This window comes from Lutra lutra, chromosome 4, assembly GCF_902655055.1.
Source record: "Lutra lutra chromosome 4, mLutLut1.2, whole genome shotgun sequence".
Classification (NCBI taxonomy): Eukaryota; Metazoa; Chordata; class Mammalia; order Carnivora; family Mustelidae; genus Lutra; species Lutra lutra.
Window position 1 is genome coordinate 160,817,029 of NC_062281.1, and position 19,489 is coordinate 160,836,517.

Genomic DNA, 19,489 nt, shown 5'->3' on the forward strand with positions numbered 1-19,489 from the left:
TCCTGGTGTCCTGTGTGTGTGTGTGTGTGTGTGTGTGTGTGTGTGTGTGTTTAAACCTGGCAATCCTACACAGGAAGGCATGTGGTTATTTAGTTCATTGCTGTGTCCCCAGTGCCAGAGCTGCCCCTGACAAGTAGTAAGCTCTCAATAAATATTTATGGAATGAATGAGTGTGTTCAACTGGGTCATTAATCTGTAACACGCCTAAATTTTTCACAAACAGCAAGTGAGTCAGAAGGGCGGAGCCGCTGGACTGTGTCAGCCCAGATCACAACTAGGGGTCTGGCGGCTTCTGAACTTTTCAAGCAGGTCAAGGAGCTGAGTGTTTTGCCAGAAGTAGATATTGGTGCTCCTGGTAAAAGATTCCAGTCCCCGGACAGGTGAGCTGCAAGGCCCAGGCAGCCTTCCTGGGGGCGGGGCCTCCTCAACCGGTAGGTGGGACCCAGCCCTCGCCGGGGCCACGGCCCCTTTAACGCCCCGCCTCCCACCAACTCTAGCGCCCCATGGTGTGACGTCACCGGAGGAGGGCCAATGGAAGCGCGGCTTACTGGCAGGCGGTGCCGGCGGCTGCTGCCAAAGGGGAAGTGAGCTAGGGCTGGAGCGATGGCCCGGGTTTGGAGCCCGCGGCCGCCGCCGCCACCACCACCACCAGCAAGTTGGGAGCAGCTGCGGCTACAGCCGGAGTGGGGGCCGGAGTCGCGGCTGGAGTGGAGGCGGCGCGTGTGAGTTGCCCAGAGTCGCCAGAACACCTCAAACTCGGCGGGAGCGCTTCAGGTGGGCTGAGCCGCCGTCGCACCTCCGCACCGCTCTACCCTCCCGGCCCAGCCAGCAGGGCTGGGGTCTCCCAGGTGCGGTACTGGCCGTTGGCAAGCTGAGCCCTACGAGCCGTGTTCTAGGCCTTCCTCAGTCTCGGGCCCCTTCAAACTCAAGGCGGAGGCCGGAGAACGGTGATCACCCCAAGACCCGGTCCATTTCTTTGGCGCCCAAGCTGTGTCGGGTTGTAGCGGCTTCGAGCCCTCTTCTGCTGCCACCTCTCCAGCTAGGGAGCGAGTAGCGCGTTCTCACTGTTCAGCTCTGCACCTCCCCTTCTTTTTCCATCAAGAACAAGTTTCTTTTCGCTCTCTGCTGGAAGTCCTGCCCCGGAAGGCCAAAACACCCATCTGCGTGTCCTTCCCCAGCTCCCGGAAAACACTTAGAAATATAACCTACCTATTCGGAGATAAAGATTGCGTCCCTTGCCACCCGCTTATGTGAGACTCCATGCCCAGAGCCTTACCCATTTTTATCACCAGCTCCTTGGCCATCTCTATGTGACCTCCCCCACCCATCTGAGTATCACTTTCCTCTGGACTCCAGGCGCTAGCCCCCAGCGGATCTGGTCAGTCCCACCCCTGGGTGGGAGTGACCCAGGGCTCTAGCCCAGATTCCCCACCCTGGAAGGCAGCTCCAAGGCAGCGAGAGAATTGGGCGTCGGGTACGATCCTGGCAGCTCAGGAGTGGGTGCACCACTCACCCCACACAAAAAGATGAAGAAGCGCAAAGAGCTCAATGCATTGATCGGCTTGGCTGGGGACAGTCGGAGAAAGAAGCCCAAGAAAGGCTCAGGCCACCGCCTTCTTCGCACTGAGCCTCCTGACTCAGACTCTGAATCCAGCTCCGAAGAGGAAGAGGAATTCGGCTTAGTTGGAAATCGCTCTCGCTTTGTCAAGTGAGTGATGCACTGGTGAGGGGTGGGTGGGGAAAAGGCATTACCTTATACTACCAGTGGGGAAAATTGAAAGGAAGAAGGGTGTTCTTAGAAAAGAAAAAGGGTGTAGACCTTGGGCAGCAAACAGGAAGATGTTAAGGTGATGAGCTCAGGTTCTGAATGAAGGATAAGTTAGAGATCTGTTTTTAAGTGTATGAAGAACTCTGAATCCAGGGTAGCAATATTGACTTGGGGAATGTGCCAAGAGCCCAGAGAGAGCAAGCTGGGAGTGGCAGGAAAGCTAAGAATAGGTACCCGGGAGCAAAGAAGCTTTGGGGACTAGAACTTTTTAAAACGTGTAGTAGAGACAGGAACTTTAAGACTTAAGATTATTCTTTGCACTCTTGATGAGTCCAGATCTTGAAAGTGAGGTGAAATGGTGAGGAACTTACAAAGTATGAGCCTCGAGAATATGTGGAGAGTAGGAAACAAAAAGAAGAGGCAACTTCCTCCCAAACCACTTTTAGATGGTGCAGCCCCCTAGGCAAATCCAGTAGTGAGCTTTGAGGACATTGAGAATTGGGTCCCAGGGTGGGAAAAGGCTGAAGGGAACCTTGAAGGTGTCCTTGGACCCTCTCAGGGAGCACACTGAAAGGAAAGAACATTAGCCTGAGGAGAGGAAGCAAGGGCTAGACAGAAGGTTGGGGTGCTGAAAGAGATTAAATCCTTTGAGGTTTTTTTGTTTAGAATGTCTTTGTCCTTTTATTTTGTTAAAGGAAGAGTTTGGTTTCTAATGAGCTTTGTCAGATTAAGTAGTTAAGGGCGATCTTAGATTTGGGATATGAAGGTCTGGTGAAATGGAACATATCCACTGGAATAGTTGCCTTGTTGAGTTTGTTTACTCTTTACTGTTCACTGCCCTGTTGAGTTTGAGTGCTGTTTGAAGTTTGGTGTGAAATCTAACACCTTTCCGTGTTTCCTGCCTTCTAGGCCAATAAGCTAGAGTACACCAGGTGTCCACTTAAACCTGCAGTGCCGATTTCTTTCATGCATTTGCAGTAAAACTTGCTCAAAAGTTTATGAAGTTTCAGTAATTTGAAACAGGCTCCCCTGGAGAGGATACATGTTAGAAATCAAGAAATAGAAAAAAAAAAAAAAAAAAAGAAAGAAAGAAAGAAATCAAGAAAGAGGTAAATTACGGTGCTATGATTTATTGCAGAGACGCTCTGATCTTGACACTTCCCTAACCTGAACTTGTTGGGAAAGTGACACTTCCCTAACCTGAACTTTGTCCTGAACTTGGGGGAAATCCGTGATGACGGTTGTAGGCTGCAGTGCCCACAGGATCTCTTTCTGTGTCGTGTGAAGTTTGAAACCTTTATATCCAAAAGATGAACTCTTCGTAGGTCATCTTATTTAGTCATTTTCAACCTGCTGTTCAGATTTAAGAATGTGGTACCCAGTGTTCCCTGGTAAATAGCCATATGGTGAAACATGTATGCTATTTCTAATACAGCTGTACTCATAATCACTCTTGTACTCCTGGTTGAATTTGTTCTTATGATCAGGGGAGACTATTTACGATGCTGCAAGATCTGTTATCCCCTCTGTGCTTTTGTCATCCTTGCCGCCTGTGTTGTGGCCTGCGTTGGCTTGGTGTGGATGCAAGTTGCCCTGAAGGAGGATCTGGATGCCCTCAAGGAAAAATTTAGAACAAGTAAGTTGTTGCCCTTTTCAGAATGTTACCTTGCTTCCAGGTTAACACAAAGTGAACCATGCCTAATTAAGAGTTTTGCCCATTCTGATGAAACAATTATATATTCCTTCCAGCCTTCTTATACTCTTTCTTAGCTATCAGCTTGAATGTGGGAACAGTTGTTTGTTTGCTTCTTTTTAAACCCACAAACAAAAATGGTGCTTATGCACCATCAGTACAGATAGCATCTGAAATACTGGCATTGCAGTCAACACCTAAAGTGCAGAAAGGAAGTGCTAAGGAATCTAGAACCTTGGTCAACCTCCACCTGTTGCCACTTTACATTTCCCCAAGTATACTTCCTCAAGTATGAAGTGGCAATACCAACATCAGGCTATTTCCTTCCTCCTCGTAGGGCCATGTGGGAGTATTTGTCAGACAATTTCCTTCTCAAGAAAAACTGTATGGAATGGACAATAACAATAGCTAGCATTTATGGAGTGTCTAGTGTGTACCAAATCACAAATAAATATTTTTCTCATGAGTTTTAAAGCTTAAGAGACTTTATGTTGAAGAGTTTCATATATTCTAAATTAGAAAGTTGTATTTTGCCGTATCTAAGGTACTTTATCCGAAAGGTGTGTTTGCATAGTAGCTTCAACCACATTTGACCTATCTTCCTTTAGCAACACAGATCTTTGGTTCGAGGTTTCAGGGTTTTAGCTTTTCTAAGCTAAAGAACCAGTTTCAAGTTAATCACAGATGCCTTAAGGTTAGCAGCATTAGCACATGGGGAAACTGACCACTAGGCTTTCTCAATGCCATAGCAAAATCTGGCCCCAGAACTGGAATCAGAGTTGTGTCCTCATTTCCCATCTTAAGTCTTAGGAGATCACTACTTCCAGGCTGTCCTTCACCCCAGCTTCGCCTTGCTGCCTGCAGTTATTCAAGTTCCGAACCTGACCATAGGGGCAGCTCACCTTTAGTTACTGTGTTAATGATGTTCTTACTGATGTTGCTTGAAAAAAATGTTGAAATACTAATTTTGGTTTTCTTCTGATTCGAGAAAAGGAATTGAGTAAACCATAATTCTCTGCCAGAATCATCTTGACCTATATATTTAATCAACTGGTGGAATCAGAGTACAGTATAAGAAAGAATGAGATTTTGTATTCTAGTTAATTTCCTTCTTTAATGATTGTCCATACCAGAATTGCAAAAATTTTTTAAAGCCGGTGTTTTCTTTGTAAGTGGCAATGGTAACTTGGAAGTGAGGTTCTCAGAAAGAGTGTTTAACTATGAATAATCGCTAAAGACCCCTGTCTGTGCTCTCATCTCTCTGTAACTAATTGGGCCTACTAGGTTTGTACTAGAGCTTGTTTTGGTCACATATAGCAATCATTTTTTTATACATTTCAAAACATTGCTCACTTCTACCGTCCAGGGACTCCTTTCCCTGACTGCTCTATGGCTGTGTTTACAGGACACCCATGTAACTTATACCTTAGCTGAGCTTTTCAGGGAATTTCTTGTTTTAGAAATGTATATTTAAAGTGCACACAGGTCATAGACCTGGCAGTTAGTCAACAAATACTTGTCGATCATTTGCTAATACCAATCCCTGGAAACACTATATTCAGGAGATGCCAGGACGTGTACCCTGAACTGTGAGACCTGCATTCTACCACTGAGCAACAGTCCCCTGGGACCCTGACTACATTTGTTAGCCAGCTGAATGAAGCAGATTTGGAATTGTCAGTCCAGCTGCTTTGTTGTCTTTCGTTTGCTGCAGTAGAAGTGCCAGCCTTGTAATTTCTGGGGGTGGAGCCTGGGGCATAGTCAATCCATTGGCTGAACCATTGTGGACCACTTGCCCAAGAGTTTTTTGTGAAAACCATCATCTTGAGTAAATGAGGTCAGTCTGGTTAAGCTTAAATAGTCTTTCTTTGAATTATATTTCTACTTTAGATATATTTCAGTAAGTTTATTTTTATTTCTTGTTTTTCAAGAGGACAGTGGAAGTCACAGATTCAAAGAAGACCACCTACTGGTCTGGCTTTCATACCTTTTTGAGAAATTCAGAGTCCTTGTTCTTTATTTCAATAAATTTTCAAAGACATTTGTCAGGAAGGGAGGCAGGATTGCTGAAATGTCTGAAATAGAAAGCAAAGCAGATAGAGTTGGTATTTTTCCTTATGGTCAAGGAGCAACTTGATCCTTAAGCTGAAGGTACTCATTGGTCTTGAAACTTAGTTCATTATTCTTTCCAGAACCAAGTACTTCAGAAAACCTCCACAATTATTCTAAGGAAGATTCTGTTCTCAACCATCTCTCCCTGTCACTCAACAATGGAATGCTAGAGTGGAGAGAAAGAATCCAGAAGAGAAGGAAAGAATAAATCAGGCCATTTCCTTTTCAATCACACGGCCAGGGTCGCAGTTTGGTCATTTAGTACAGAACTTAAAAATGGTCTTGTAGTAAGGAGGGCATTAGGGTGTAAGTGTCTGACAGCTGGAGTACACTAGAGAGAGTGCTGGTCCTAAGAGCAGAAGGTTTGACTGTCGAATCCTGGATTGCTCATTACTAGCTATAAAGTATGGATAAGTCCCTTATTCTTTCTGAGCCTACATTTTCCCATCCATAAAACCCAAAGACATATTTATGCCACCAAAACACTTTGGGCATCTCTCTGTCATACCATCCATCCCACTGTGTAGTTATTCTGTAACGACTCCTTGCCTCACTCCCACCCCCCAGACTGAGAGCTTCGGGGTCTTTGGCATGCACTAGTGCTGAGTGCAGGGCTGGGCACATGATAGGGACTCAGTAACAAGTTGAATGATTACATAAAAGTTTATTGCAAACTGAAGGCATTTAAATATAAAATATTGCTGTTAGCATTGTATGTCTTCTGTCTAAAGAGTGTGTGCAAAAATCTCTATTTCCTGATCTTCGAGATCAGGAAAAGAGGTGGTAAGTTCGTTTGAGTATTAATGTACTGGATTTTAAATGAGTTGCTTTCCAAGTTGGAAGAACATAAATTATAATCATAAGTTGTTTGTTACACTTCCTCCCATTTAGGTAGCCAAAGTGCCTTGACTCGGCTACTGTCTCCTTAAAAGCCCCAAGTCATATAATGATCCTCTCTTGGCTCATAGAATTCTAAGTTATCCAGAGAGTTTTCAGGGCTTGTCAGCTTCATATGTTTGTTAGTTAATAACTGTAACCCAGGTTATTTATGTTTTGTCTTATTTCCTCTAACACTTCCACATTCTACTTCTACTTCTACTCCCACCCTCACCCCAGCTCTTGAGACGTTTGAACCCCTGAGAATGGCAGACATGAATGGTTTTACTTGTGGCAGACAAAGTTTTACTTTACAACCTCACTGAAAATGTAGAAGAAAATCATTAAAATGCTGTATTAATTTGAACTAACAGAATGTTCTCACTCTGTAAGATGGATGTACTCCTGCAAACTGATGTAAATCAAATGTTACAGTAAAAGCACTGAGGGAAATCTTTTACTTATACAGAAATCCTTTCATGCATGTTTTTGAAAAATAAAAATATCTAATTTTCTTTTTTAATAATTCTGAATTTGGAGAGAGTGGGCTTGTTTCTGGCAGGATACCTCCACCACCCTGCCCCCGATTTTTGTGGGGATTTTTTGTTGTTGAGTTTGATTGAATTTTCTTTGTTTAACTTAATAGGACAACACTAACTCCATTTCATACCCTACAATCATTTCCCTGGACAAGCACTAGAGTGCTTCTGTGTACCTGGCACTGTGCTGGGCCCTGGAAATACATCACAAATAAGTCCTGGTCCCTGTCCTTTAGCAACTCTCTGTCTCTCTTAGTCTGGTAAAGGAGACACACAAGTAAATAGTTACAGCACAGTGTGTTAAGTGCTTGATAGAGTTTGCAGTGGTGAAGTGGTGGTGGGCGTCCAAGATGGGAGCCCAGCTATTTGTGGTGAATCTTAAAAGGAAATAAATAGGCTAAGGTAACAGAAATGGAGAAGGGAGAAGCCAAGGGCATCTAGGCAGAAAGAATAGTGTGTACAGAGTCACTGAGACTTAAAGAGGTCGGTATGTCTGGAAAATCCACTTTACCAGAAAATACATTGAAGAGAAAGGTAAAGTGATACAAAAAGTGGTTGGGAGGTAAGCCCAAGGCCAGATTTATGCAGTTAGTGATGCTTAACTAAAATGTGCCAGGTGTATTCCAAATGCTGACCCTACAGAGAGGAACCAAAAAAAAAAAAAAAAAAAAAAAAAAATCATGGCACTTAAATTTTAGTAAATTGTTTTATATCTTTCCTGTATGCCAGGTTTTTTTTTGGTTTTAAAGAAAGTATGTAACAACTAATCAGGCAATCTGTGGCTTTAAAAAAAGTGATGTGGGTTTTATTCTGGAGGATCAGCCATGATCAGTATTTTATTTTTCATGAAAAGGAAAAATATCTTTAGAAACAGAAGAGAAAGCACTCTTTCAGGCTTCTGCCTTTAGGCTGACAAATCTCTAAACCAGTCAGGAGATACTTTTTCCCAAAGGAAAAGCCAAATATCACCCTACACTTCACCTAACATGTTCGTTTATCTTCTGTTTCACTTTGGGCTTTTGGGTTGATTTAAGATTTAAGAAAACACTATTTACTGAAAAAGTTTAAAATCATAATCCTCATAACAGCACTTGAAAGGTGGTTAAGAACCCATCTTGCATTTGACCAGTTTGAGAGGAAAAAAAAGTTAGATTTAAGCATTTAGGGATATAATTTTTGACATCACCTTAAGAATTAATGGAGTGAGGTTTATAAATCTCCACTTGACTAATCACAAAGCTCCTTAATTGCTCTGGTTAATACTTAGTATTTATTTATGACCTGTTGTATGCCTACTCAGCCCTGTTTAGTACTTCAAAACCATTCTTTCACTTAATTCTAAAAATCCTATAAAGTATATTTTATCTCTGTATTACAGATGAGGAAACTGAGCTCAAAGAATTTGAGTAATTTACTCAGGATCACAGTAAGTTACAGAGTCCAGCTGTTTCTGCTAATACTTTGTTATCACTTTTAGCCATCTGACTTTTAATTAAAAGTTGTACCCCAGTAGTGAAGTAGCCCCAGTTAAAGTGGTGCTTTCATATTAAAAATATACATTTACATAAATTTTAAAAAACAATGTAGCTGGTAGATAGGAATTCAGTCATCCTACCAGGATTGACTTGTATTAATCTGTCTTCCTCCCCACTGTAAGATCATCTTTTCATCTTGGAGTCAAGAGAGTACTCTGTGGTTATTTATTATTATTCGTATTTTTGCTTTTAGTGGAATCTAATCAGAAAAGCTCATTCCAAGAAATTCCCAAACTTAATGAAGAACTACTCAGCGAACAAAAGCAACTTGAGAAGATTGAATCTGGGGAGCTGGGCTTGAACAAAGTCTGGATAAACATCACAGAAATGAATAAGCAGGTAGCAAATGTGTGATTTTATTTCTGTGTAAGCTGTGAATGTTTAGTTTTGTTTAGTATGAATTTGTAGATATAGAGCAGCACTCACCTCTGATTGTTTTACTTTTTTTTTTTTTTAAGATTTTATTTATTGATTTGACAGACAGAGATCACAAGTAGGCAGAGAGGCAGGCAGAGAGAGAGAGAGGGAAGCAGGCTCCCCACCGAGCAGAGAGCCCGATGCGGGACTCGATCCCAGGACTCTGAGATCATGACCTGAGCCGAAGGCAGCGGCTTAACCCACTGAGCCACCCAGGCGCCCCTGATTGTTTTACTTTTTGAGATGACATTTTACATACTGTGATCCCAGCACATTAAGGTTAGGTAAAATGGATAATAGTAATGCATTACCAAATATATAAAATGTTAACCCTTTCTGCAAAGGAATGGTTTTATCAAGTAGAGTAGTTTGGAGGGAGTTGGAAATTCTTGAGTCAGTTTTTCCTAAGGAGCAGTGTAGGTATCAAATAGAATGTCATTCTGACCTCAAAGAAAAATGGGTAGTCTGTTTGTATTGGGTAATAAGAGCTTACTTGGTTTAATAGAGTTCACAGACTCACAGATGCAGCTTGGGCGTAGTGGTGTACACTGTAGTAAAACAAGCCTGTAAGCCATCTGCAGCTAATGATAGTTATTCTAGACTCACACAGGAGGAGGTAGCAGAGTTGGTTAAATACCTTGGCCAGGCAAGGAAGCCTAGAGCAAAAACGTTTTCAGTCCCTAAGTTGACCAGATCTCAGTAGGCATTGATTCCAAAAGAGGGATTCTGACAGAGGGAAGGGGCTAATGCAGAGGATATTAATTGAGCATCTCCTGTGTATCAGGTGCTAGAGTTGTCGCTAGGTCCTGTAGCCTCCGTTCTCAGTTTTTGCAGTTTAGTTAGAAAAGATGTACACTGGCAAGAAGAGTCAAGCACCGGAGGAATGGTACACATGTGGAGTGCTTAGAAACAGATGCACTGCAGGGCTCAGTCGGTTAAGTGTCTGCCTTCGGCTCAGGTCATGAGCCCAGGGTCCTGGGACTGAGCCCCACTAAGGCACTGGGCTCCTTGCTCAGCGGGGGGCCTACTTCTCCCTCTCCTTCTGCAGTTGGTTCCTGCTTGTGCTCTCTCGCTGTCTCTCTCTGGCAAATCAATCAGTCAGTCTTTTTTTTTTAAAGATTTTTATTTATTTATTTGACAGAGAGAAATCACAAGTAGGCAGAGGCAGGCAGAGAGAGAGGAGGAAGCAGGCTCCCCGCTGAGCAGAGAGCTCGATGTGGGGCTCGATCCCAGGACCCTGGGATCATGACCTGAGCGGAAGGCAGAGGCTTTAACCCACTGAGCCACCCAGGTGCCCCTCAATCAGTCAGTCTTTTAAAAAATAAATAAATATACCATCTTCGTTGGGGCTAAGCAGATACCCTGTTCTTCAGAAGGGAGTCCCAAAGTTCAGAATCAGCTACTGGCAGAGAGCGCCGTGCTGGAATTAAGCGCTTACAGACATTTCCGAAGCTACAGCCAGCTCTCAGCAGCAGGGGCGGGGAGTGTGGCAGGTCAGCACTTAAGGCCAGGGGTCAGTGGCCTGCAGCAGTGGCTTTCAGAATTCTCCTGGAACTCAAAAAAGAAATGTTTTATGTCATTACCCAATAAACACATACCTACATACATATATGTGTAACTAAAATAAAAGTTTCTGAAAACGATAACTTACCCTTAGTATGCCTTGCGATATTTTATTTCCTATTCAGTTCTGTTTCACTTTTTTAAATTACTGGTGAAATAACTGATGGGTTGTAGCACCCACTATTTGCTTGTTATCATTTATCTTTGGATTCTCAGTAATTAGGGAGAAGCCAATATTCACTCCCTTTTGTAAAAAGAATAGGATAAATTGTGGCCTTGCTTTTATTGACAGAGCAAATTAGCAGTTTGGTCAGAGATGATATCAAGTGAAAATAGACCACAGTGAAGCACTGAGAAATAGTTCATTAGCATCTCTCACTGGGGCAAACCGTGGATTTCATTGAGAGAATCCATCACGGAGATCACTCTTCTGAGGCAAGGATGAAATCTTTCAAGATGAAAAGTCTATGTCTCTTTCTCATCTCATTCATGTAAATCAGCATTGTGGAAAGAATCGAAAGGGGAAATTGGTACTCGGTGTGAGAGGACATACAGTTTATCAAATCTTTGCTACATATTTTGGCTTTTTTTTTTTCTCCATATTTTGGCTTTGAATTCTCTTTAACCAGGGATCTAGCAACAAAAGAATCATTTTGTTCTTGGATTGGCTCTTAGTTTTAATGCAATAAGTACCTGGGAAGGCAGGTATGCAGGAAAAGTTTACTCCAGTCCCAGGGCTTCATATATATAACAAGGAGAGACTGAACTGAAACCCTTTCCATTTTAGTCTCCTAGACCTTCAGAGCTGAGGGTGGTGACTGCTGAGACCAGCCAGAGCTGGCATGGGCGCAGGAGGCTGGTGGTAGTGCAGTGAGCTTCATGTTGGTCCGAGGGGAGCTCTTTGCTCTCTGAGTGATTTTCTAAAATTACTGTTACACATTATCTGATGGTCTGTTCACGTAAAAGGCATTTGTCCTAAATCAGAATAGGTATAAAAATAAAATCCGTATTTAATTTCTATGTTTCTGTGTCTAAGGGTAACTGTCAGTTAAGATGCTTTTATTGGCAAATTATTTTTTAAAAAGCAATTCAAAGCGGCTTAATAAGAAAATGGAGTACATCAGTTAACAAGAACTGTCCTTAGCCCAGTGTGAGCTGAAGTTAATGCTAACTGAAAAAAAAAAAAAAAAGCCTTAGTTTGAAATAAGTTAAAATCAAATTTTATATTGAAAACTTTTAAACTAGTAGTTAAAAATCTTGCTTACTTTTCTGTTTTATTCATGAAACCTCTGATTTCATACCCATTGCCTTTCTTAGCCGGTACAGGGAGTGTCCTCCTCTTTCTTTGAAGACTGTTAATTCAACCATTGATTAATGAGCTGCTTTTTATAGAGTTAGGGCTTGGATTCAAAACCAAAAATGATGATTCCTGTCCCCAAGGCTCTTATAGCCAAATGGAGGAGACAGAAAAATAAACAATTATAAAACAGCCTTATGGGCAATAAGAAGTAGGTCCAGATGAGTGCTAGATGGACCCTTTTAAGGATGTGTCTATCCAGAATGGCTGGGGCCAGGCAGGGTTCTCTCACATCATGAGCTGAGTCCTGAAGGGTACATAAGAGTTGGCCAGGACGGGGCGCCTGGGTGGCTCAGTGGGTTGAGCCGCTGCCTTCGGCTCAGGTCATGATCTCAGGGTCCTGGGATCGAGTCCCGCATCGGGCTCTCTGCTCAGCAGGGAGCCTGCTTCCCTCTCTCTCTCTCTCTCTCTCTGCCTGCCTTTCTGTCTACTTGTGATCTCTCTCTGTCAAATAAATAAATAAAATCTTTAAAAAAAAAAAAAAAAGAGTTGGCCAGGGGAATTCTACAGAAAGAGAGAAGGATGTCATAGATAAAACATGAGTAGAGTTGATCCTCATTTGCAGATTCCATATTTGTGAATTCGCCTACTTGCTAAAATTTGTAACCCCAAAATCTATACTTGTGCTGCTTTTGTAGTCCTTCACCGACAGGTGTACAGTGGCAGAATATTTGAGTCACCCAGCACAGACATTTCCAGTTGATGTCAAGCAAGGTGACATTCTGCTTTGTTTCAGCTGTCATACTGTAAACAGATACCCTTTTCGAACTATATTTACTGCCGTGTTTTCACACTTCATGGGGGGTTTTTTTGGTGACTACACTGCTTGACATGTCCCCCTAGCATAGTGCTCAAGTACTGTCTAGTATTCCTAAGTGCAAGAAGGCTGTGATGTGTCTTTTTTTTTCCCCCTTTTGGTCAGAGAGAGAGCACAGGAACACATATAGGCAGCGGGAAGCAGGCTCTCTGCTGAGCAAGGAGCGAGGAGCCCAAAGCAGGGCTCCATCCCAGGACCCTGGGATGAAGGCAGAGGCTTAACCAACGAGCCACCCAGGCGTCCCAAGGCTGTGATGTGTCTCACAGAGAAAATACATGTGTTAGATCAGCTTCAGGCATGAGTTCAGCAATGTATATTTAATAAGATGTCTTTAAATAGAAACAGTTATAAAACAAGGTTATATATTATATTGACCAGTTGACAAAAATGTGACCAGACAGCTCTCAAGAACCTAACCCTATACTTCCCTTAGGAGCAGTGGTTCAGTATTCACTAATTCAGTGTTTGCTGCAACTTTCTAGAGCATAACTATTGTGAATAATGAGAATTTACTGCATGTCCAGAAGAAAAGACAAAAACAGCGCATTCGGGGAATTTTAGTAGTACATCATAGCTAAGTTTGGTGCAAAGAGGCCAGAAGTAAGGATATGTCAGGAAGAGCCATATCAAGAAGGACCTTGAGTGCCCTTCTGTATGCTCTCTTTCTCTTGGCACTCAGTCCTGATACCTTATATGATAGCTATTTGTGTATGCCTCTAATTATACTAGAACTTGTGAGTTTTAAGCATGATGGTGGCAATGATGAGAACAATTAAGATGATAACTGCCATTCATTAAATGTTTTCTTTGTGCAGGCCACATGTGAGATCTCCTTTTTTGCTTCAATAGCCCTATGAAGTAGGAGGTGGTATCTCCATTTTACAGATAAGAAAACTAGGCTTGAAGAGGTTAAATGGTTGGCTCAAGGTTGCACAGCTATGTAGCAGTACTAGTATTAAAATATTTCAGGCCTAGGAGCGTGTTTTCTTTCCAGTTTTTCATTCTGCCTTACATCTTTATATTAAGGATGCAGTAGGTGCTCAGTAGATCGAGTTGGAAGGCTGTGATATCAGGTCCTATTAGGGCACATAATCATTCATCATTGATGATTATCTGTTTTAGTAATTCTTTTACTTACTATATAAAGAATCCTTAATTTTAATCCCAAAGTTAAAAAAAAAAAAGCGTTTCAGGCTCTATAGTATAAAATGGTCTAATAAGCAAATGGTCTACAGTAGTTATTTTTAATTCTGCTAATGAAAAGTCATGTAATATGCATAAATGTCATGATTCATCTTTTGGCAGGAATGTGGGTTTTTTTCTTAATGGTTTCTACTTAATTCAACTTTTTAGACTCTTTGAACTATATTTTGTGACTTTTAGAGATAGATTGTGTAGTGCTTGAATCTGATCGGACATTCTAGAATATCTTTCAGAGACTAGAGCAGTAAAAGGAGAGTTCCCCTTGTCTCTCCATTCTAGTTACACATGTAGCTTTGCTGTACTTTTCCACAGATACTGACTTTTCTTCCCTCTCACAAGAGGAATGCTGAAAAATGGAATCTGGCTTTGCAGTTTGAGAATGTAGCTGAGTCTTAGTGACCAATGTGGGGTTCAAGTCTTGTAAATGAGTAAGAAGTCCTAAGTGGTGTTTGCTATTTAGAGAGTTAATGGTCAGCTCTCCAGGGCATACTCTTTCAGGGAAGCAGCTGATACCCTAGGCCTGGGGTGTTTGGGGGATGGGGAGAAGTGGAACAATACTTTACCTTGTCCTACTTGCATTGACTTGCACCTGCTCCTCTGCTTTTGGGTGAAGTGGTAGCTGCCTCCAGCCACACTGGCCATTTGGGAGGCCATTACCATTCTTTTTTTTTTTTTTTTTTTTTTTTTAAAGATTTTATTTATTTATTTGACAGAGAGAAATCACAAGTAAGCAGAGAGGCAGGCAGAGAGAGAGGAGGAAGCAGGCTCCCTGCTGAGCAGAAAGCCCGATGTGGGGCTCGAACCCAGGACCTGGGATCATGACCTGAGCCGAAGGCAGCGGCTTAACCCACTGAGCCACCCAGGCGCCCCGGCCATTACCATTCTTGAGATGCTTCTCATTAGCTTCAGGATCTGTTCCTGGGAGAATAGTTTCTACCTAGATCACTCCACCCAAAACACAGTTTGTGTCTTTTAGGATCTGGCCAGTTGTCAGTGGAAGCAGTATGTTCCCTTAGGTCTCCAAAAGATAACCACACAATTGATAGGGCATTTGGAATTACTGTATTCTTGCCCATCAAGTTGGTATTGAGTCAATTGTATACATACTTTGGGGCACTGAGTAAAACATACCTGGAGAAGGCCTCCTTCCTTGCACTTTATGACTAAGCACATTAAGATAGTCTTGGAAGACCCAGTGAAGGGCATGGAAGAAAGGGCCAGCCTTGGAATTCTGTTAAATGCTTCCAGAGTCACGGTGTCTTTTTTCTATGTGTGAATTTCTCTTCCATCTTTTGTCTTTAAAATTTTATGAGTAATATATGTGTGTATTCTTACATAAGGTTTAAACAATAAAATACATAAGGAACTCCTTAAGAAAATTTCCCTTTAATGCACATCTCAATGTGTTCCCCCATCACACACATTTCCAGGCCCCACAGGTGTCCGCTGCCCTTAGTCTGGGCTGCATTCTTCTAGCCTCCTTTCTGTGAAAATCTTAATAGCTTTTAATAAGAATTAGTTTATGCATTAGTGTGTGTGTATCTGTGTGTGAGAGACCAGATGGATGGAGTTATTCCCTGTATATTGTTCCACAACTTCCTTTGTTCACTGAATATATCTCCTCATCCTTAGTAGACATTTGGGTGGTTTCTAGGGTTTACTATTACAAATAGGGGAAGCAGTAGATTCTGTTGTGCATACATCTATGTGTACATGAGCAAGGATTGTGTAGATAGAGTTCTAGAAATGAAATTGCTTAATTAAAGGATATTTTTATTTATTTTATTTTTATTTGCCAGGGAGAGAGAAAGAGAGCAAGTGAGCAGAAGTTGGGGGGCAGAGGGAGCAGCAGACTCTCTGCTGAGCAAGGAGCCCAATGGGGGACTCAATCCCAGGACTCTAGGATCATGACCTGAGTCAAAGGCAGACACCCTATACATAAGAATGTCTATTTCCTTTAAGTCCTTTTCAAACCTCAGTATTATGCATATCTTTTTAAAGGTGTGGATTAAAACAATCTCCGTGATGTAATCGCTACCCTTAAGAGGTTTATTGTTTGCTGAGAGTATCTCTCTGTTTGCTGAGGTTTCTCACCCATCTTGTTTTTAAATAGCTAGAGTTGGAATGTTGAAGATTAGTCTGAATATTTTAGCGCATTTATGGAGAATGACATGTTTTAAGTGCTTATTAAATTTCACTGTTAAAGAACTAATACTAATTTGGTATTTTGTTTGTACTATGTACTGTGCTAAGAGCTTTAGTTATATATCTCATTTCATCCTCATGGCCTGTATTAGTCATCTGTCTCTATGTTACCTTCATCCCAAAACTTAATGACTTAACAGAAGAAGCATTTATTGCCTCACAGTTTCTGTGGGTCAGGAATTTGGGAGCTGCTTAGTTGAGTAGTTCTGGCTAAGATCTCTCTAAGGTTGCTTTTAAGGTCTAGGCCAAGGCTGCATCATCTGAAGGCTTCCCTACACCTGGAGGATCTTCACCCACATGGCTATTGGCCACAGTTCTTAGTTCCTCTCAACGTGGGCTTCTCTACTGGGCTGCTTGTGTGTTCTCACAACACAGCAGCTGGCTTCCATGAGTGAGTGATCCAAAAAGCAGCAAAGAAGCAGCCCTGGTGCTTTTAACGAACTAGTTTCCAAAGTTGCCCATTTTCTCTTCCACTTTATTGGCTAAAAGTGAGTCAGTGGGAATGGGCCATGTTCAAGGGAAGGGGATTACGTTCCACCTGTTGAAGAGAAGACTATCAGAGAATTTGTAGACATATTTTAAAACATTCATATATCCCTATGAGATGATTGTTAAACAGTTTTTATTGTTCCAGCCATTTTACTGGTGAGAAAAATGAGTCGACTTCTTATTTAGGTGTATCTCCTCCTTCCTGGCCTCTATCCTCTACTTTGCTTAGACTAGTCTTCTCACTGTCCTCCTAGACAGAGTGTTCTTTCTCAGCCATACGTTCATTCAGTGAATACTTACTGATGCTTGTCTGTATGCCGGGCATATTATGGAAAATGGTGAAATAGACATGGTCCGTATGTCATGGAGCCTACAGTCTAGTGCAAGACAGAATCTTTAATCAAGTCATCACACAAATAAATAAGTCATTGTCACTTTGAGAAAGACCGTGAAGAAAAGGTATTCTTGGGCCTATTCATGCTGTCGTTCCCTACCGATATCCTAATGCCACACTCACCTATTTAACCTAGAAAGGAAACCTGCTTTATTTTTATATATAAAAGTCTTATTTCTCCATCAGAGTCTAATTTGAATCCCACTTCAGTGAAGCCTGTCCCTTTTGGCCTACACAAATATCTTTTTCTTTGAACTTTATTCAGTATCACATCTAGTACTTAATTATTTCTTTAATGTTACCTAACAGGGCACCTGGGTGGCTCAGTGGGTTAAAGCCTCTGCCTTGGGCTCAAGTCATGATCTCAGGGTCCTGGGATCGAGCCCCACATCAGGCTCTCTGCTCAGCAGGGAGCCTGCTTCTCCTCTCTCTCTCTGTCAAATAAATAAAATCTCTAAAATAAAAAAATGTTACCTACCTACCTCTACTCTTCTACCTCCCCCTCTTTGTGTCTTCCTTCTCCTCTCCCTTTCTTACTCACATTATGTGTTCCTCCCACCAAGCCTCCTTTCTGTTCTTCAATTATGCCAAGCTCTTCCCTGCACTAGGGCATTTGCCCTAGCAGTTCCCTCTGCCCTGAAATGCACTCATTCAGTCTTTGACTAAGTCCTTCTTGTTATTAAGATCTCAGTTCAAATTTTATCTCGTCTGACAATCTAAAGTCACCTTATTTAAATTTTCTTCTAATGCACCCCACCATCCTGTGTTTTTCTTATATAAAATTGTCTGTCTCTTTGCACTAAAATGTAAATACTGCAAGATCACTGTATTTTCACCACTGGTATGGAATAGGGCTCATTTGTTGCAGTCATGAATGAATGAAAAATGGCCTGAAGCTCCTGCATATATCCCTCTTAAAAAGCAAGAGGGAAAGAGGCCTGAGATCCTGGGCTTCTTACAATGGACTTCCTGGTTCAGAACATGCTGCCGCTTGCTCCAGGATGCCTGTTGAAATTCCTTGCTCATCTGATACTTTTCCTCTTTATTTTTCTTTCACCTTCAACAAGGATGTAAGCTCCTTAAGAGTAAAACCTCACGTTCTTGTTTGCGACTGTCTGCACAGTGCCTGCGGCAGTGCCTAACACCGAGACACCCAGCACTGGTTGAAGGAAAGAAGAAGGGATCAGGTTCACTTTGTCTGCTGTCCATCTGCTACTGCCTACAACAGTGTTAGGCACATAACAGATGCCCAGAAACTTCAGTGGTTACTCTGTGAGGCCACTCAGAATATAATTGCTATCAGTAGATCTGTGTCCTCATCCTAGAATTTGGGGCAGGAAAGCAGTTTGGAACTAAGACTCGAAGAATGTTTTGAGCCACACTACAAAGGTGTTAGGATGTGATCTCTGCTGCCTGAAATTATGTATTATACAGGTTCCCCCAGTCCTCCTTCAAGAGAGAAGTCTAGCCATTTAGAATTCTACCCCTACATAGCAGAAGGGAAGACACATTTTCTTTTTATTCAATTCCTATTTTAATACAAGTACTGCATCAGTCAGTGTGTCAGTGGGTATTTATGGAGCTCCTTTAGGTACAGAGTAGTACTTTGGTTGAGCTATTGAGTTTGAAATATTAATCACATTGTTAAACCAAAACTGAATCTCCAAGTAGTTTAAAGTGTTGCACAAGTTCCTGTAGACTGTATTTTGTGATGATGGGCTTTTACTTTATAATATATGTTCCCACTTGGTCAGGAACAAAAGTTCAGTAAATAACCAAGGTGTTATTTTTTACCAAAATGAAATCTTTCAGGGGTTCTTGATCATTAGCTTTCTCCCTGTCCAATTGTTGAGGGATCGTGTTGTAATCACTGCAACTTTTCGGTAACAAGACTTGGATCTTGTAGCTGCCAGGAGTAGGGTAAGGAATAATACGTGCTTTTCCCTCTTTGGCACTGGTGTTTAAATTGGGCAGGGAAAGTGTGCCTGGGTAGCACATTGGTTAAGCGTCCAACTCTGGGTTTCCACTCAGGTTGTCATCTCAGGGTCCTGAGATTGATCCCTGAGTTGGGCTCCTCACTCAGAATGGAATCTGGTTGGGTTTTTCTCTCTCCCCATCTCTTTCTCTCCCTCTCTCTCAAATAAATAAATAAATCTTTATTTTTTTTTTTTAAATGGGGGCAGGGAAAGAAGAGGTATTACTGCTGCCTTCTAGATCTCAGCTCTATCCAAGATACTACAGTTCCTCCACTCTTGTGAGGTTGCAAGGTATAATGTCTGGATCACAGAAATGCTTAAAAGCCGAGGGTGCCTTGAGTCTGTGGAGGAAGTATTCATTCTCCAAATTCTCTTTTCATTGTTACTCTCTTCCTTTCAGATTTCCCTGTTGACTTCTGCAGTAAACCACCTCAAAGCCAACGTTAAATCAGCTGCAGACTTAATTAGTCTGCCTAGCACTGTAGAGGGCCTTCAGAAGGTAAGTGCTACATGTGGGCACTGAGATTAACTTATTGCTACAGCTT

At 42.0% G+C, this 19,489-nt stretch overlaps 1 protein-coding gene across 3 annotated transcripts in view; it reads left to right on the forward strand.

Moving 5' to 3' along the window:
* Positions 1-583: 583 nt before the first annotated feature.
* EFCAB14 (EF-hand calcium binding domain 14) overlaps positions 584-19,489 on the forward strand; it is a 38,134-nt gene continuing 19,228 nt past the window's right edge. For 2 of the 3 annotated variants that reach the window (XM_047724108.1, XM_047724109.1), the window contains exons 1-4: positions 584-1,708; positions 3,256-3,404; positions 8,717-8,862; positions 19,345-19,443. In XM_047724108.1, coding sequence (XP_047580064.1) covers positions 1,527-1,708; positions 3,256-3,404; positions 8,717-8,862; positions 19,345-19,443 — 576 coding nt within the window. In that variant the 5' untranslated portion in view covers positions 584-1,526. The remainder of the gene's footprint in view (positions 1,709-3,255; positions 3,405-8,716; positions 8,863-19,344; positions 19,444-19,489) is intronic. The other variant, XM_047724107.1, reaches the window with a different exon arrangement.